At 37.9% G+C, this 19,295-nt stretch overlaps 1 protein-coding gene across 2 annotated transcripts in view; it reads right to left on the minus strand.

Annotated features, from left to right (window-relative positions):
- Positions 1 to 19,295, minus strand: part of LOC150078385 (cancer-related nucleoside-triphosphatase homolog) — an 86,528-nt gene that overhangs the window by 13,405 nt on the left and 53,828 nt on the right. For both annotated transcript variants that reach the window (XM_090384878.1, XM_090384877.1), the window contains exon 4: positions 8,523 to 8,717. In XM_090384878.1, the coding sequence (XP_090241004.1) occupies positions 8,523 to 8,717 (195 nt within the window). The remainder of the gene's footprint in view (positions 1 to 8,522; positions 8,718 to 19,295) is intronic.

The raw sequence follows: 19,295 nt of genomic DNA on the forward strand, positions 1-19,295 counted from the left end.
TACTGTATTTAATGTTGGTAATGCCTTACTGTGTGTTTAATTTATCAATTAAACTTTATTATATGTATGTATATACAAGAAAATCAGGTTATGTGGGGGGGGGGGATCAGCAGGTGTTTGCATCTGTGGTTTCAGAAATCCATGGTAGGTCTTGGAATGTATCCCCCAGCAGATACAGGGTAGGCCTTACTGTATATTGTTGGATGATATATAAGCCTACTATAGATAAGACAATCACTTTGGCCCACTAGATAACAATGGTTTTACTGTTGATTATCCTGATCAGGTTGTTGGTAAACTGAATATATATTTTGCATATACAGTTAAACACAACAAATTTTGCATATGTATCCCCAGTTCAACAAATGGGATTCAAAAGATGAAATGAGTAATTACACACTGACCTAGTAGCTTGATTTGAGTTCAAGAAAAATAATGAAATCACTGGTTAAAGAAATAATACAGGATGGGCCATTCTGCAGTACAACTGCATTGGCACCTCCGTAGCCAGGTGGGCAGGAGCAGCAGTGTGTAGCACACGCTGCTTGATTAGACTGGGGTTCGAGCCCGTGACCACCAAATATGGAGGATGCGGAAAGGTCAGGGAATGACCACCGCATATCCCCAGAGCAACATGGCCTTAGTTGCTAATGCTCCTAAAATCCAAATAAGAAACAAACAAACAACTGAATTCTAGACAGAAATGCAGTTACACTGCAGTCACAGCATGGCTTTCAGGAGTGACTTTGTCTAACTGATCTGATTCAATATGATGCAGTAACAAAGGAACTGGATGGAAAAAACAATTCTGACATCATATACTTAGATTTTAGAAAAGCTTTTGATGAGAAGTGGCAACTGAGTAACATTCACAAATGCAAGGTATTGCGCATGGACAGCAGAATTCCAGATTAGAGTAACAACATTCTCCACTACTCAGAGTGTGGCACCATATACCTTTGAGCCAGTCCTGGTTAAATCTGATTATCCCATAAAAGGCTGCTGTATAAATTGGAGCAGTGTGGCATTAGGGATAAGTTACAGCAATGGATAAAGAGATAGTTGAGTGGGAGAAGCCAGTGAGTGATTATCAATGAGCACTGCTCTTCTTGGACTAATGTTAGTTCAGTGATGAGTGTAGTGTTGTTTTCTATATTTATAAATAATACTGATGAAGGCATATCATGTCTAAGCTTGCATATGATGCAAACATTAGCAAGGTGGATAATGACAGTAATCAAGGTGTGCTGCCGGAAGAAGATGTAAAAATTTTTAAGCATTTTGAGATGAGAAGGGGTAACAGTAACATTCACAAATGCAAGGTATTGCACATGGATAGCAGAATTCCAGATTAGAGTAACAACGTTCTCCACTACCCAGAGTGTGGTACCACACTCTGGGTAGTGGAGAATGAATAGCTCTGGGGATAACTGTGCAGTCAGATATGAAGTTCTTTGATATACACACAGTGCAGAAATGGAAAATGGGACCATGCTAGAAAAAAAAAAATAATGATCCCACGTATGAGTAAACTAACCTTGATTTATTCAAAGCAATTTCCTCTCACATCTGCACACTGTATGCAATGATTACGAAGAAAATGGAATGACTGGTGGAAGGCCATGACTGGTACACTGTTCAATGTTCTCGTTAAAGAAGCTCTTTGAATGGTGCCGAAGTCATGAAACTAGCAGCCTTTCAGTGGTGCCTCGTGCCCCAGGAACAAAAAGAAGTCTCACAAGGTTAAGTCCAGGGCTGGCTTTAGGGTAAGGCCAAGTAGGCACTGGCCTAGAGGTGCCAAGGTTTAGGGGGAGTAGAGTGTGTTTAGTGTCAAACGGCACCAGAGATTTCCCCCATCTCCACGTAGTATACTTTGTGGGTGTGAAACAGAACACTGTTAATGCCAGAAGTTTAAAGGTGTATGGATATTATAAATGTGTAGTGTCATGTACCGTTGTTCCTCTGGTCATTTAGCCACTGAGCCCCTAATGGGACCCAACGTTGCCCCACTCCACCCCGTGGAGGCAGACCAGGTACACCATTATTATAGTTATTTACTCTGGCAGGTCCTACCACCTAATTTCCTGAGATTTCAGTGGCTAGGACCTAAAAATAAAAAAATAATAAAAAACGTAGAGGAACACTGAAGTTGGAAAAGACAAAAACTGGAGTTCGCAGTTAATTTGACATGTTTAAATTTAGATGTGTGGGGCATTCGCTTGCATACAGAGTGGGGAGGTAGACTGACGACTGGGGGGGGAAAAGACAGAAGTATGGGGACGTTAGGTAAGACAACCCCAACCAGTCAGTGAGGCAGGCCAATGCCTCACCAGAAGAAGTGGAGGGGAGAGGAGACAGATCTCCTCTCCTCCCCCCATCAGGGGTGAGGGGTTACAGGTACCACACATGATACAAATCGCCAGGTGGCGCTGGCAGCAGAGCTGCAGGTTGTCAAGGTTGGTACAGAGTCCAGATCATGTAAGTGTTGTATCTGGTGAAGACATCGTTCCTGGCACAAAAGTTGCGTCCAGGTTGTACTATCAGCTTTGTTGCCAGTCTTAGTTTGGTCGTGGGTGGATGTATATCTCGGTTGCTACTGGAGGGACATTCAACGTCAGAATTATGTCTTAATTGGGTGGGAAGGTTTTTCGTCTCTCGAAGAGATCTTGAAGGCATTGTAGTGACTTTCATCATGCAGGATGTGACGTTCCTGGTCTAATGGCAGGTAATATATTTTCGTTATTAGTTGGCATCTGAGATCTTCATATAGTTCACATTTGTACATTAGGTGCTCCCAACTTTAAGGGAGTCCACAGTGACATAGTGATTGTTAGTGATGTCTAGGATGGAGAGTTTCTCCCTAATGGGTCCATGTCCTGTTAGCAGGAAGGTAACATGTAGACCTGGGAAAAACCAACATGGCGACTTTGGGTAGGTCCTTTCGACATTGGGTATGAATTTCCTGGTGATGTTTCCCTAGGTGAAATTGGTCCAGCGGTCCTGCCATATCCGCATTAGGTGAGTATCAAGTTGTCTTTTCTCCATCATGTGGGTGTTTGTTGAGTCTGTGGTATAGGCAAGGCAGGTTACTGTTGTGCCTTTTGTGAGGTTATACATTAGGCCTGTCCGGACAATCTTCAGGTCAAGGGAGAGGGCACTGTACAACACTTGTAGGGCATGGGTGCTGACCGTGCAATACCCCCTAGATATAGTCAGCAGTATGGAGCGCTGTATTGTGTCAATTTTCTTTCTATTCGTTACCGTTATTGCTTTGTGGTACCATATGCTGGAGGAATAGCTGATGATTGGCATAAAGGCAGCCTTATAGAGCAAGGACAGTGTGCGGCGTTTAGGGCTCCGGTCTCTTCGGGTGATTCTATTGACCATGGCCATGTAATTACTGATCTTCATTTGGATGTATTTTAAGTAGGGAGTGAATGTCAGGTTACTGTCCAGGACAATTCTCAGGTGCTTCATTTGCTCTGTTAGGCAGATTGTTGTTCCCTGTATTTTTATTTGTGGGGCCTCCTAATATTTCCTAAACTTTGGCGGAAATTCTTAAAATTCATCATTCTAAAAAATGAAAATCTTCACATCAGCAGGAGGGGGGACGTCATCATTCAATGTGGCCTAGAGGCACCATATACCCTTGAGTCAGTCCTGGTTAAATCTAATGAATGGAATACACTTGAAGAGAAGGGGTGCAAGAATATTTGCTGATGCTATTGAGGCAGTGATAGATGGGTCAGAAAACTGCTAGCTTGGAGAGATACACAGATTAATAGCTTAACTAGAGCTGCACTGATTCTTGCACTGCTACTATTGGTACATGCACCAGCCTGGAAAGCAAGATGTCAGGCCTTGCTGTGGGTCATCGTGGAACAAATAAATACATGGGCTGTGTTAGGGTAACTAGGAGTAAGAACATGTGCATGTATGCTAATGCTAGGAGCATTGTAAACACATTTGATGAATTTGAAGTACTGATTAAGGCATCAAATGCAGACATTGTAGGAACAGCAGAAACATGGTATCACTCAGACATAAGTGATGCTGAATTTGAATATAGGGAGTACAATGGATACAGAAAGTGAGGTGGAGGGCTTATGCTCTTAGTTAAGAAGCATATTAAATCTAAGGCAGTGCATCCAGTTGATATGGGCAATGAGTACAATGCGAGTCATTTTGGTGTGATATAAGCACTGAGAAAAAAACTGAGAGTAGGAGCGTGTTATAGACCTAATGACTGTGATGAGAATACCAAATAGCTACACAGAGAAAGAGTGGGCCAGCAAATCAGAATGTCTCATAATGGGGATTTTTAACTTTACAGATATTGACTGGAATTTGTGGGTTAGTCACTCACACACTAGCAAGACGTTTATGGATTTCTTGGATGACTTTTCGACAGCAGCATGTTAGAGAGGCAACAAGAGGAAGCAATACTCTGGTTATTAGCAGTGATTCTTCATGGATTACGAATCTGCAGGTAAAATACCCACTGGGTGGCAGTGATAACAGTGTACTAATGTGGAATTTAATTAAAGCAACCTGTCAAGGGTAAAGGGAAAGGCTTTTGATTTCCTACAGAGGTCTCAGACAGTTTTTAAATTCTGTGCCATGGGACTAACTTATGATGTTACCAACACAAATTCTAAATGGGATGTATTGAAGTAAGCAATCAAAGAAGCTACTAAGCTTTCCTTACCAATGAAGAAATACTGTTCAAGGATTAGATCTAAATGGATGTCAGATGAAGAACTATTGAGACATGTGGCAGAGAAGAAAAGTGCATGAGATGCATATAAATTATCAGGTGATATAAAAGCCATGGTATATATAAATTAGTCTGTAAACAAGTCCCAAAGGAGGTTAAGCAAGCTAAAACAGATTATGAGACATCTCGGGCAAAGCAAAACAACGACTTCCATGTTTATATTAACAGTAGAAGGAAGGGGCTGAATCACATTCGGCCACTTGACATCATGGGTCAACTGTTGATGACCCTGCTCAGGTTGCAGACAAATTGAATAGGTATTTTGCATCTACATTCACACGAGGAATTCTTTAGGGAAGGGAATGCTAGAAGTTTAACTGACTCTCGTGAGGAGCTAAATGACTTTAACTGAAAGGAAAGTAGATGAGAAATTGTTGAAGATGGACATAAAAAAGGCACCTTGGATGGATGGAATCTATCCAATTATATTAAGGGAGGAAGCAAAGGAGGTAACCAAACTGTTTTCAGCATGACTCCAGAATGAAGCAACAAAGTGCAGAGTGGAAGTTGGCAAACTCTCCCAAAGCCAAAAAAAGTTCATCAAGAAAGGTCAGAATAAAAAAAAAAAAAAAAACATGCTCATCACTTTTTAAGATGGCAACGGAATTGTGCACAAAGAGTTCGTGCCCAATGGCCAAAGTGTTACTGCTGCCTACTATCTGGACATATTGAGATGTTTGTTGCCAAGAATCAGCTGTGTGCTGCCTCAGTATGGAGAAGATGGCAGTTGATTGCTCTTGCAAGACAACCCACAAAGCCACAAGGCTGTCATTGTTCAGGTATTTTAGCTAGCAAAAAAGTCTGCTTACTATCACACTCACCATATTAGTAGTAGTAACGGCAAACAATGCAAGAAAATATGGCATCAGCCAAAAAAAAAAAAAACACACACACACACACCTACACAGTTCACCCATCCGTATTCTTCAAGAATTTGTCTAGTTCTCCCTTGTATTTATTCAACCCATCGACTTCCACAACAATAGATGGAAGCCTGTTCCAAAAATCAATCACCTGCTGGCTGAAGGCAACCTTCAGCACATGTATCTTGCAACCAGCCTTCCTCAACTTGAATTTATGGCCCCTCACATGTGTAGTCTCAGCAAGTGGAAAAATGCATTAACATAAGGAACATTCTACGAAGCACTCCAAAAACCTTTTGGAGTGAACTTCTGAATGAAATGGGAAGTTTTTTTTTTTTTTTGGCTGATGCTGTATAAGCTTGCTTTCTTGCATTGTATGCCTCTACTAATGCTAATGAGCCTGTATAAGCAAAAAAAAATTTTAAAAAAATTTAAAAATGTAGGCAGTTCAAAAGTCATTTGTTTTCTACTAAGAAATCATACAACCAAAACAACAATAAATACCTTGAAGTCTAAATGGATGGTGTTTCGAAACCACCCCCACTAAGTCCACATGTAACATCTGATTATCATTTGTTCTAGCTATTAGAGGAGTTTTTATGTGATAAAATAAAACAGAAGGAAAAGTGAATTGAAACAATTCTGATGGTAACAACAAACACAAAGCTGATTTGAAAATAAAGTATTTGAATATTAGCAGATGGCAGAGGGGATTAGACAAGTGAACAGAGTAATGTTCAAAGCATTAGTAGTGGCATATGATGCAAGAAAGCAAGCTGCAAAAAAAAAAAAAAAAAAAAACACTTCCCATGTTTCACTTATCCATTCCCTCCACTAGTCTGTCTAGTTCTTCCTTGAATTTATTTAAGCTATCAACTTCCACAACAAATGGAAGTTTGTTTCTACAATAAACCACTTCTGCCTAAAGACAAACTTCTATATTCAAACTTCCTCAAACTTCTTCTAAAGACAAACATCTATTCTGCAATGGTACTTTCTCAACTTGAATTTATACCCCATCACGTGTTATCTGAGCAAGAGGAAGAACCCCATCAGCATTGAGCTTGCCTGAAACATTCAAAGTCTTAAACACCTCAGTCAGATCACCTCACAGGTGCCTAGTCTCCAGATGCTGCAATTTGCAGAACTGAAGCCTTTCTCGGTAAGAGCACCCCTCTGTTCCCCCTCATCAATCTCACAGCCCTTTTCTGTACTCGTTTGAGCACCTCTACATCCTTCCTAAAATGAGGCCTCCAGCCCTGTATGCAGTACTCAAGATGCAACCTGACCAACCCTATACAATGGTATAATCAGCTCCTTATCCCTGCTAGCCAAAATTCCTGTATATCATTGACAAATAGAATTTCCCATGAGCTGCCCTGGCAGACTGTCTGCACTGCCAGGACAATAAATCCCACATCAATACACTGATCACTGTCACCTAGTGATTCCTTTATCTGCAGATTCTTAATGAATGAATAATCACTGCTGATAATCAGAAAAAGAGTATTACTCCCCCTGGTTGCCTCTCGAACATGCTGCTGCAGAAAACAATCCTCCAATAAATCCACAAAAGTCTTACTAGTGTGCAAGTGACCAACCCAAAAGATCCAGTCAATATCTGGAAAGTTAAAACCTCCCATTATAAGACATTCTGATTTACTGGCCCACTCTAATTCTCTGTATAGTTGTTCACTGTACTCATCAGAGTCACTAGGCCTATAACACACCCTACTCTCAGTTTTTCTTTCCCAGTGCTTATGTCACACCAAACTGACTCAACATTGTCCCGATCATCCGTGTGAACTGGATGCACTAGCTTAGAGTTTATGCGTTTCTTAACTAAGAGCATAACCCCTCCCATCCTGTCTGTACACATTGTACTCTCCATATTCAAATTCTGCATCCCTTACTTCTTTCTGACACTACTTTTCTAATATCCCAAAAATGTCTGCATTTGAGGTCTCGACCAGCACTCCAAATTCATCAAATTTATTTACTATGCTCCTATCATTATTGTACATGCAAGTATACATGCACCTGTTCTTACTTTTAGTTGCCCTAACACAATCCATGCATATACTTGTTCCATGATGACTCCCAGCAATCCTTGAATTTGCCAGCACCTAAGAGCATAACCCCTCCTCTTCCTATCCTGTCTGTACACATTGTACTCCCCATATTCAAATTCTGCATCCCTTACTTCTTTCTGACACCACTTTTCTAATATCCCAAAAATGTCTGCATTTGAGGTCTCGACCAGCACTCCAAATTCATCAAATTTATTTACTATGCTCCTATCATTATTGTACATGCAAGTATACATGCACCTGTTCTTACTCTTAGTTGCCCTAACACAATCCATGCATGTACTTGTTCCATGATGACTCCCAGCAATCCTTGAATTTGCCAGCACCTCTTGATATCCAGGCTGTTGCTTGTTCCAATAGATGCAGTGAAAGAATCACTTTCACCTTTGACTGCAGCTATTGTAAATCTATTATTCTGTATATCCATCTAAGCTGACAGTTTTCGAACTCATCTAATGCATTAGGAAATATTCTTGTGCCCCTTCTATTTAAGTGTATCCCACCCCTCTATAAGCAGTCTTTCCTGTTAACAAGCACAGAGTTAAAATTCTACCCCATGAGCCTTGCAGAATCTCTCCTGGGCTGAATTAGAGAGAAAGAGAGAAAAACTGTCCCAAGAAGTAACAATGTGTTTTATTGATACTTAAAATATGAATAAAATTAAAAAAAAAAAAAAAAAACATCATTTGTATTTGAGGTACTCTCCACAATTATAATAGTCAAGTTTTGATAAAAATTACAAACAAAAACTAATCTTAAAAAAAATGGATAAGGATAAAAATAAAAGCTTACAGTATACAGAGTCACATCCTTTCTCCTTTTCAGTTCTTCAACTAGAACCAATGGTACCCCTTTTGCAATGGGTACAGTGGCTAAAATTGTCACCTTACAATTTTTAAATGCAGATTTCACTGCCTGCTGGAAAGGTTCACTAAACAGCTCCATTTTACCAATTTCATCAATCACTAGAATTCTAGGAAAAGATACCTTGGAAAAAAAAAAAAAAAAAAAAAAGCACAAAATATCATGAAACCATATAATTTCCAAATAAATCAGATTTACACAGTGTAAAGGCTGTTCAAAAAAATACTAACTTTAAAATGAACCAATTTAGTCTTTTTTTTTTATCATAGTGATTTTCTTTTTAAAATAATTTTCTCTTCATGTAAGTACAGTGACTTCAGTGCTCTTACCACATTTTTAATAAGTAGAAACAATATATTTTTGAAGAGGTTTTTTAAGATTTTCCTATAAAATTCTTAGCTTCAGAATTAAGATAGCTGCATTCTCACAGTTTAGCTGCTGAAAAATGAAGCAAAAATTACATATCAAACTTAAATCCATATGATAAGAATGGTTGGTGTTTCTTGGCAAAATGATAGCAATGGTCACATTGTGACTTTGGCTTGTGCACATTTTTGTTTATAATACTATGGCCTATACAGCTGTTCTTTTCATAATCACTGTCATCTTGCTAAGAAGATTGTTCCAACAATCAACTACCCACTGACTTTAGACAAATCTCTGCACATCCATCCTGCAACCATCATTCCACAATTTAAATTTGTTCTCTCATATATTGTCTGAGCAAGAGAGAGAGAGAGAGAGAGAGAGAGAGAGAGAGAGAGGATGCCATCAACATTCAGCTTACTCAATCCATTCAAAGCCTTAAACAGCTCAATCAGATTTCCTTGCAGGTGCCTGGTTTTCAGATGCCCCAACATCTGAAGTCTTTCTTGGTAAGAATACCCTTTTGTTTCCATCACTAACCTTGTTGCTCTTCTCTGCCCATTACCACAGATCCACATTCTTCTTAAAATGAGAGTTCCAGACGTATAGCAACACTGAAGAGATGAGGCCTAATGATTTCTTCATATAACAGTATAATCACTCATTATCCTGCTGAAAATATTCCTATATATCACTGACAAAACCTCATGATCTGTCATAGGGTAAAGTGTCCTAGTGGTAAAGGTTTACTTCTTTGGTGATGTTGAACACACATTATCAGAATGTGATCAATCAGGATATCTTGAAGTGTGATGTACTGTTTTTTTTTGTTTATAAAAACTGCCATTAGTTCTATGGTATGTACACTGCATTCATGTGGAAGTGTGTAATTGTTAGGAAGACTGTTAATATACCTAAATGGATTTCTGTTTTAGAATGATGTATAGTGGTACATGACTCTTGAATGGTGCCTCCGTAGCCAGGTGGGCAGGAGCAGCAATGCGTAGCACATGCTTCTTGATTAGACCGGGGTTCGAGCCCGTGAGCCACCACATACGGAGGATGCAGAAAGGTCAGGGAATGACCACCGCATATCACTGGAGCAATATGGCCTAATGCTAATGCTCCTAAAAACCAAATAAACAAACAACAATCGTCGACTCTTGAATTGTGCTTGGTGAGGTACATAGTCATTAGAAGCAACTGTGTGAAATAGCTGGTTTGCTGCAGAGAGAGAGAGAGAGAGAGAGAGATCAAAGGAAACATTTAGAATTATTCCCAAAATAGTAATTCACATGGTGCCTTTGCCACATTAGTTGTATTGAGATTCTACGATGTTACGAAATCTTCAACTTTGATACCAAATGGTTTGTACTGTACACAATCAGCATACGGTAGGTTTCATTTTGGCTCAGAGTGGTCCACATGGGATGGTCTGGCTGGAATAATATTTTACATGCATATTAGTTTTCTAATTGTTTTCTAATATTTTGTCTTCTAATGACAGTGCATCTGCTTCATATATTCTGTATATAGATTGGGTGACTGTGGAAAACTCTTCTTGAATTACAAGGGTGCAATAGTGTATTGGACCTAAGCGTGCTTTTCCATGATGAGCCATATACTGGTGCACAATAATCAAGCTTTGATCTCACTATTGTTTTATACAGATTTTGTAGAGTGCATTTCTCAGAAGAGGCATAATTAGACTATGGTAAATGTGGTCCAGCCACAGATACCAATTTACCATAGGTACAGAAGGAAGTTAAAGAAATTTAGAATAACTGAATTTATAATTCATTTTAAAAATATGACTACGACTGTTATTATTTAAACGAATTATTGTAAAAAACTGCGACTTTTTTATATAAAGTATAGGCTTTTGGATAATAATTTATAATTATTGCATTTTATTTTATTATTTAGTATTAAATATAAAAATTAAAACAATATAATTATATCAATCAGTAACTTAACTCAGCAGGACAACAGAAAGGTGCCTCTCCAAAACAATGATCCCACATTAACTGTTAATCAGTGATTAAAAAAATAATTTTTTTATACCTTGATTAAACCCAAGGACATTATGTGAATAATGTCCTTCTTGGGTTTAATAAAGACACTTGTCCAAATGAAGTATTTTAATTAGTTTATTGGTATGCAAAGGACCATTGGTACAATTAAACCACAATCCTAATTACTAAATAAAACTGGCTATGTTTCAGATTTAAATATCAAAATCTGTCTTCGATCCTCGATTTTCAGGTTTGGGAGAAGTTCTATAACTTGACCATGGAAAACCAAACTGTACTACTTGGGAGATCAAATTGCACCATACTAAGGAACAGAGTTCCTTGGTTCGATGGCCAGCTCCACACTTTAGACTTCACACCATCCACAGGAATTTCAAAGGTCATCAAATTTTGTCTTGAAATGGTTGGGTTATTTGAATGTTTTTATAGAGTTTTTTCCATCTAGTTTTAATCTTAAATTATAGGAGAAAACCTCATACCTTTTTAGTAGTGGGCGAATCCATAGCCAGGTGGGAAGGAGCAGCAGTGCATAGCACACGTTTCTTGATTAGACCGGGGTTCGAGCCCGTCACCACCAAATGCGGTGGATGCGGAAAGGTCAGGGAATGACCACCGCATATCCCGGAGCAATATGGCCTTAGTTGCTAATGCTCCTAAAAAAAAAAACCAAATAACAACAACAAATAACAAACCTTTTTAGTAGGACCGTTAATCTCTCAACACTCAATTGCAAATGATTATAATATGAACCTACTCCCCGTGCATAGTCATAAATAAATCAAATTAAAATAGCTATTAATTAAAATAATCATGCCTTCACACTCTCATATCGTGTCAAGCAAATCAGAAAGAATTACGGAAAGACTGCGGCCACCAACCTCCAAAAACCAACCAAAATCACATGCCACCCTGAGAATTAAAAAACCATTGTTGCAAAAACTTAAGACGAAACAAATAAATATCCATTAATTCACACATAAGTTAAACTTTAAAAACCGTTCATAAAACATTTGAGTGTTGAGAGATTAACAGTCCTACTAAAAAGGTAGGAGGTTTTCTCCTATAATTTAAGATTCTTATAATAATAGGATTTATTGGGCTTCATGGTCCTTTCTGATTTTAAATGGTAATCTAGTTTAAATAAACTATCGTTTTTTTGCCTATAAAAAGGTTGAGTGGAATGCAGTTTTTTTTTTTTTTTTAATTTATTATTATAATTTTTAAAAAAACCAAAAAAACACACAAACATCTTAAAAAACATCTGGAAATATTAAGTTACTACAATAGGTACTGCAATTCATTAAGAAAATGATGACATATTGGCATTTTCCAAGCAGAATTCAATAATAGCTAAAAAATGTTTCCAGAAAAATTTCCTAAAAAATTTTTTTCTCCTTCTATTTTAAAAATTAAAATAGGAAAAAAAAAAAAAGTGTGAGTGTGGGGGTCATCACTGCTGCATTAATAAAAATTAACAAAAAGTATGCATATTTCTTATATTTGGTCATAGTCACCAAAAAGCCTATTTATACTACTGTTCTTCAGCATTCCATGCTAATGCAGATAGATGTTTAAGCATATTTGGCTATGTCATGCAGTTTGCATAATTCTGTGATTTCTGAAGGTTGGTTGATTTGGGATTTATTTGGCACATCAGCATCTACGGCCATAGTGTGCCATACATATGGTAAGTATGGATGTTATTTCTTGCAGGTAGAAATAAGTTCCTAACTATGGCTACAAAATTATTATTATTATTTTTTTTTTATTAGCTAAAGGAGGTGATATATATTAATCCTTTTGAGAAAAGTGATGATCTTTGAGACATTGGGTAATTTCAATCTTGGGTAATTTATTTTATTACCCAAGATTGAAGCAAGTGTAAGAGGGTCTTTCGTTAAGTCAGTAGTGAGAAGATTCTGGAGTTCTCTTACATGCTTTGTGCATTCAATAAAGATATGTTTCAAGGAAAGTGTAATGTTACAGTGATGACACAGGGGGGAAGTCTCTCCTCTTAAGAGATAACCATGAGCAATGTTAGTATGTCCAATTCTCAAGCGAGCTAATATTACTTCCTGCTGTCGAATAGAACTGAAGCTTGAAGGCCATCGCTCAAGATTTGGCTTAATACTTCGAAGTTTATTGTTAAGCTGTTGCTGCCATGATAACTGCCACTGGTACGTGCATTTTCCTGGATTATTGGTGTATAGTCTTCATGAGGGACTTTCCACTTTCTGTCAGGTGGTAGGTGAGCTGATTTTGCAGCATTGTCTGCTAGTTCATTCCCAGGAATTGCCACATGTCCTGGGACACGATTTCTGAAGGCAACTTTCTTTTGTCTAGGATGAGAACAAGGAATTTAAAACTTACACTGGTATTCTATGGTCATTCAAGTTTTGAATCCAGGTGAAGGGTCCATTTTCTGCAAAAATAATTGCATTATTTATTACATTCAAATTCTAAAATTTAATAATGTTATTTGTGATTTTGATTTTGTTTTAACTGTCCATATGTTTTGCACTTGGTTGGATATGCTGGATCAATTTAAAAAGTATATGAAATTAATTTAGGTGGGAGATCATAATACTTAATTTTGATAATAATGTTCCACTTATAACAGACTTAGAAAAGGAACCCTTACCCTTCCTCTTATCTGCAGATTTTGAAGGACATTTATACTTTTAACTGAACTATCCTGTTTTAGACAGGATAGTTCAGTTATGTTTCAAAGACCACATTGTGGTCTCTGAAACATACCTTTTCCTTTAATATTTAGTGTGGTGTTCTTGGAATAAACTTTTTTTCTTTCTTTCTTTCTTTTTTTTTTTTTTTAAAATAGCAGGGCTTTAAGGAATGGCATACTCATATTTTCTGCAGAAAATATCTGAAGGAACTATTAAGACACACTCAAAATGGTAAAGGATGTGGTTATGCATGATGGGGCACTGGCCCATTTTTGACTTCGCAAACTTACAATAATTGTGCACCACTTTGGAGAGTTTAGTCTTACTGGCTCTTCTCAGGATAAGATCATTTGGGAGTAGTTTTAATAATACTATTTTATCTGGACTAAAGCAAATACAGGACAATATATGGTATTAATTTATTAATATATATAGAAATAATAATTTTAAAAATGGAAGTAATAATAAAAATAAAAAAACATTCTGACAGGATATATAGTTGTTGCTGTTATTTGGTTTTTAGGAGCATTAGCAACTAAGGCCATATTGCTTCGGGGATGCGGTGGTCATTCCCTGACCTTTCCGCATCTTCCGTATTTGGTGGTCACGGGCTCAAACCCCGGTCTAATCAAGAAGCGTGTGCTACGCACTGCTGCTCCTGCCCACCTAGCTATGGAGGCACCAGGATATATAGATAGTATAGATAGACATATATGGCGTATTTGTACCAGTATGATTAAAGTACGTATGTCAGCTAGTAAAGAAAGCACATTTTTAATACTTACTTATTTAGTATTGAAATTGGTATTAAAATGTATAAATTTAAATGAAGTTTAAATTGTTATGTACCAAGCACTTTTTTTAATGCTTTACATGAAAATTTAACAATATTCGCTGAGTAATAAAGGATTAGTCAAAATTTAACAAAGGGTGCTTTTTGAAAAGACTGTCACTGGCATTCTAAAATTAACCCAGTTACTGTTCATACATACAACACAGTAGAGTTCATTCGCAGAAAGGGAAGACAACAAGCAATAAATAAATGGCATAATTATCACGTAATAACTTCCTAATATATGCATATTAGCTCACTGTGCATGTTTTTTACATGTAGTGACCCAAGCAATACCGGATCACTTAAGAGTGCAGCCCAATAAAATTAGATGAAAGAAAAAAATAAAAAAAAAGAAAAGACAAAAAAAAAAATATATATATATCACGGATTATACAGCTCTGTCATCTTTTATGCGACTGTGATTCTAATATGAGAAGAGTTTTACACACTGCAACAAAGGGTTTGGGTTTTCAAGTTTTCATTCAATAAAGTGGGTAATTCAGTTAACCAGTGATTCCTATATTACTGTGCCAAATTTTACGAATTTTTTTTCTGTGGTTAAAAAAACTACAATAAAGTAAAATAAAAAATTCTGCCACATCCTTTTAAACCCTTTTGCACATTCCTGGGGTCACTACCACACTTTGGGAAACACTGCTTTTGATGTTTTCCCTTTAAAGGATTTATTTAGTTTCTTTTAATGTTTTAAAATTAATATTTCAGTAATACTTCTTTTTTTTTTTTTATGTGAACTCCAAACATGAGAGGTATTAGAACCTATAGTACTAAGTACCGTGCTTGGGTTGTGAGACATATGTTTATAGGAATTTTTCTATAAACGCAGGTCTCAAAAGTTTTCGTGAGAAACACCCTCATATATAAATCTATGTACGAAAGTGGGTACATAAGAGTTGACTGACTGTGTACATCAATGTTCTGATCCCTATCCCTCTCTTCCCTACTAACATCCCATGCCCATGTCAGCTCATTCCCCACTATTACCTTCTGTGGTTGGATGAGACACCTTATCTAGACCTGTTCATCACCCACAAACCAGATGGCATCCTAGAGCTAATGGGTACAGAAACCTTTAGCAAAGAGTAAATCTCTGTGTTCTAAGTTGGATGATGAAGAGAGAGAGAGGTATTAGTTGTTAAAAGCAAAAGGCATGAGCTTTAATTTCAAGAAAGGAGAAATTATAACAGCTTAACTACTTGGCCTCTATCAAGTGGGAATATAGCACAAAGATTGCAAATACATTAGAATTACAATTTACCTTCAAAGCTTTGGTCACACAAGCCATGAACAAATTTTACACCATTAAGGAAATAACAAGGAGGATGCCAAGGTGAATAACTGCAGAGCTACCCCTTCTAATACAGCACATAAGATGGCAGGGGAAAGATACAGAGTTCTGAGATACAGTGAAAAGTTCCAAAGCCTATAACTCAAAGCTGACCTGTAACTATGCCACAGAAAAGGTTAGACTGGCAAAGACAAGATTATATGAGAAATCACTTGCTAAGTGAACAGAAAATGGGGACAAAAAGTTTTTCACATATGTGAATAAAAGAAGATAACCTGGCTGATGTTGTGGATGAATTGAACGGGTACCTTGAATCAATATTTAGCATTACCCAGGAAGCTCTAGGCTTTTACTACACTGGTCAAAAAATAAATACATAAAAATAATATAAAAATAATAAAATAAACTACCTATTTGACTCCCTCCACATGTAGGTGTCTACCCACCTGACCTTTGAATTTCCCAAAGTCGTCACCCTGACCATCGGTGGAGGTAACTTATTCCAATAATTTGCATGGCAGTCTTGTAGAACAATGTCAACAAAAGCTCTACTCAAGTTTGTGATGCCAAAATTATTTTTTGCACCTGTTTCCTTTGTTACTAGGTCATAGTACTTAATCAGACTGGTCAGACAAGACCACCACTTAAAAAAAATCCATGCAGTCATTTTCATGCAACTCCATTACTCTCAAGATGACCCTGCAATACCTTTAACCACTGAATGACTCCATTATTTTCTCAGAATAGAAGTCAAGCTTCCAGGTCTGTAACTGCTCACTTTGCCTTTTGTTCCCCCTTTATGAATAGGAGAGGCATTTGCACATCTACAATCTATAGGGATTTACTCTGAATCCAAGGATGCTTTTGTAATTACGACCAAAGGGAACTGCTTATTCCTTTCTTGCTAGATATACTCCATCCACCCCAGGTTCTTTATTTGCTTTTAGCTTCAGTTTATTTTCCAATTTCTTCTCAGTTATCACAAAATCATTTACTTTCAAGTTGCATTTACCTTCAAGGTGCAAACCAAAGGAGCACTAATTTAACCATATGTAGTATAGCAGTGTGTTTTGATACTGCTAAACTAATTCACTACGAATTAGTACGTTAAGTTTCATGCCAATAGCATATTCTGCTTATGTGCAACTGACGTAAGTGTGATTCTGTTGAGTGTGTCTTGTGATTTTTGTAGCTGAGTAAGACTATGGATGTCAAGGAGCAGCGAATTTGCATCAAATTTTGTGAAACAGGAAAACAGCTTTGGAGAGTTAAAAAATGCTGAAACAAGCAATTGCCGATGCAATGGGTAGATACAAACTTTTCAGTGGTATTTGCAAAACATTTTCATCAATCTATACCATCAAGTTGGACTGATGAAAATGTTGAAAAAGTGCATCTTTGATTTGATTTGATTTAGATTTTATTGGTGCATTAGCATCTAAGGCTATAATGCGCCAAAACCAGGTAATATATAAAAATTTATTCTCTCAGTGACCTAAGTAGTTAGGCCACCATGTCCAGATATATAATAAAAGACATAACAATAACGTAAAAATTTTAAATACAAGTAAAAACCTTTATTGATTTAAAAAAGCTAAAAACAGCAGACACATTGTCATTGTCAGATAAAATCTGACTGAGTGTATACGGCTCAGTCAGATGGTTAAAAGCGGTAAAACGGATATTGCTAAAATCTGGACAGTCAATTAAAAGGTGTCTAATTGATAAAATTGTGCCACAGGACTCACACATAGGAGGGTCATCAGCCCTCAGCAAAAACGAATGAGTTAAATGACTGTGTCCTATGTGGGTCCGGGCAAGAACAACTTCCTCCTTACGATTCCTGCGCAGACTAGACTGCCACGGTTCAATAACAGGCTTTATACGATATAATTTATTCGGTCTGTCTATTCTACGAATCCTGCCATTGGGAATATATCTTTTGGTGTATTATTTTCCTGTAGTCTGTATAGGGGACTGACAGGCAGTGGTTATTATTGGGAATTGCTGATTTGGCTGCAGCATCAGCCAAATCATTTCCCCTAATCCCAATGTGGCTGGGAATCCAGCAGAAGCGGATATCATATTCACGTCTGAGGAGGAAGTGAATCTTCTGCTGAATACTAGACAGAACTAGATGAGGATTATATCTCACAGATATTAAAGCCTGTAACACGCTGAGAGAATCAGAATATAAAATGAACTGTTGGTATTGGCATTCACTAATGTGATCCAAGGCTAACTCTATAGCATGCAGCTCTGCAGTAAATATACTGCATTCAGAGGGAATCTGCTCCGATGTAGTGCTGTCTGTAAAGACAGCAGCAGATCCCACATATGATTCAGACTTCGAACCGTCTGTGTAAACTGGCGCGAAGTCAGAATGTTCAGCTCGGTGTGCTGAATAAAGCTGCAGGTAGACAGACGATGGAGTGTCCGACTTTCTCCGATTTCTAAGGGACAAGTCACATGTTGGAACATGAACATGCCAGGGTGGAAGGGGTTGCTTTGGTGTTTGGGCAACCTTGTCTACCTTAATATTAAGTTCTTTGAGTAGCTCTTGGAGACTAATACCAAAAGGACGATTGGCAGTCTTACGGGTGTTGTACAAATTTTCCCATCGTGGCTCAAAAACGAATGGCCACGTAGGATGGTCTGGCAGGGATTTCAGTTTTAAGGTGTACTTTAGAGATAACTGCTTACGTCAAAGTGATAACGGTGGTTCGTTTGCTTCGACATATAAGCTCTGGACAGGAGATGTTCGAAATGCTCCAATAGCGATACGGAGAGCCTGATGATGGACAGGATCCAGCCATCGAAGTACACTGTCTCTGGCCGAATTGTATACCAGGGACCCGTAATCTAGTCTGGATCGTACAAGTGCACAATAGATGCGCAGTAGGGTGCATCGATCTGCAACCCAAGATGTTGAGGAAAGAGAGCACAGAATATTCAGCCCTCTTGTGCACTTTGTGCGGAGTTGACGGATGTGATCCAGAAAAGTCAGCTTTTTATCGAATACAAGTCCCAAGAATTTTGTGTCCGCTGCTACTGGAATTGCATTTTGTCTGAGCTTTAATTCAGGTTCAGGATGAAGATTACGCTTACGACAAAAGTGTACGCAAACGGTCTTCTCTGGCGAGAACCTGAAGCCATTAGCAAGAGCCCAGGAGTTGAGGCGATCAATAGCTTTCTGCAGTTGTCTTTCAATAACCCTCATGTTGCATTACTGACAAAATATGCTAACGTCATCAACATAGAGGGCACTGTTTACAGTTGGAGGAAGTTGTTCTATGATGGAATTTACTTTGATGGTAAAAAGCGTGACACTTAATACTGATCCTTGTGGTACTCCCTCCTCTTGTCTGAAGGAACGAGAGAGTGAGGATCCCACACGAACTTGGAAAGATCGATTGGCTAAAAAGTTTTTAATAAAAATGGGGAGTTGCCCCCTAAGGCTGTTCCAGATGTTTTTGG

This window comes from Mastigoproctus giganteus, chromosome 11 (genome assembly GCF_048544385.1).
Source record: "Mastigoproctus giganteus isolate SK-2022 chromosome 11, ASM4854438v1, whole genome shotgun sequence".
Classification (NCBI taxonomy): domain Eukaryota; kingdom Metazoa; phylum Arthropoda; class Arachnida; order Uropygi; family Thelyphonidae; genus Mastigoproctus; species Mastigoproctus giganteus.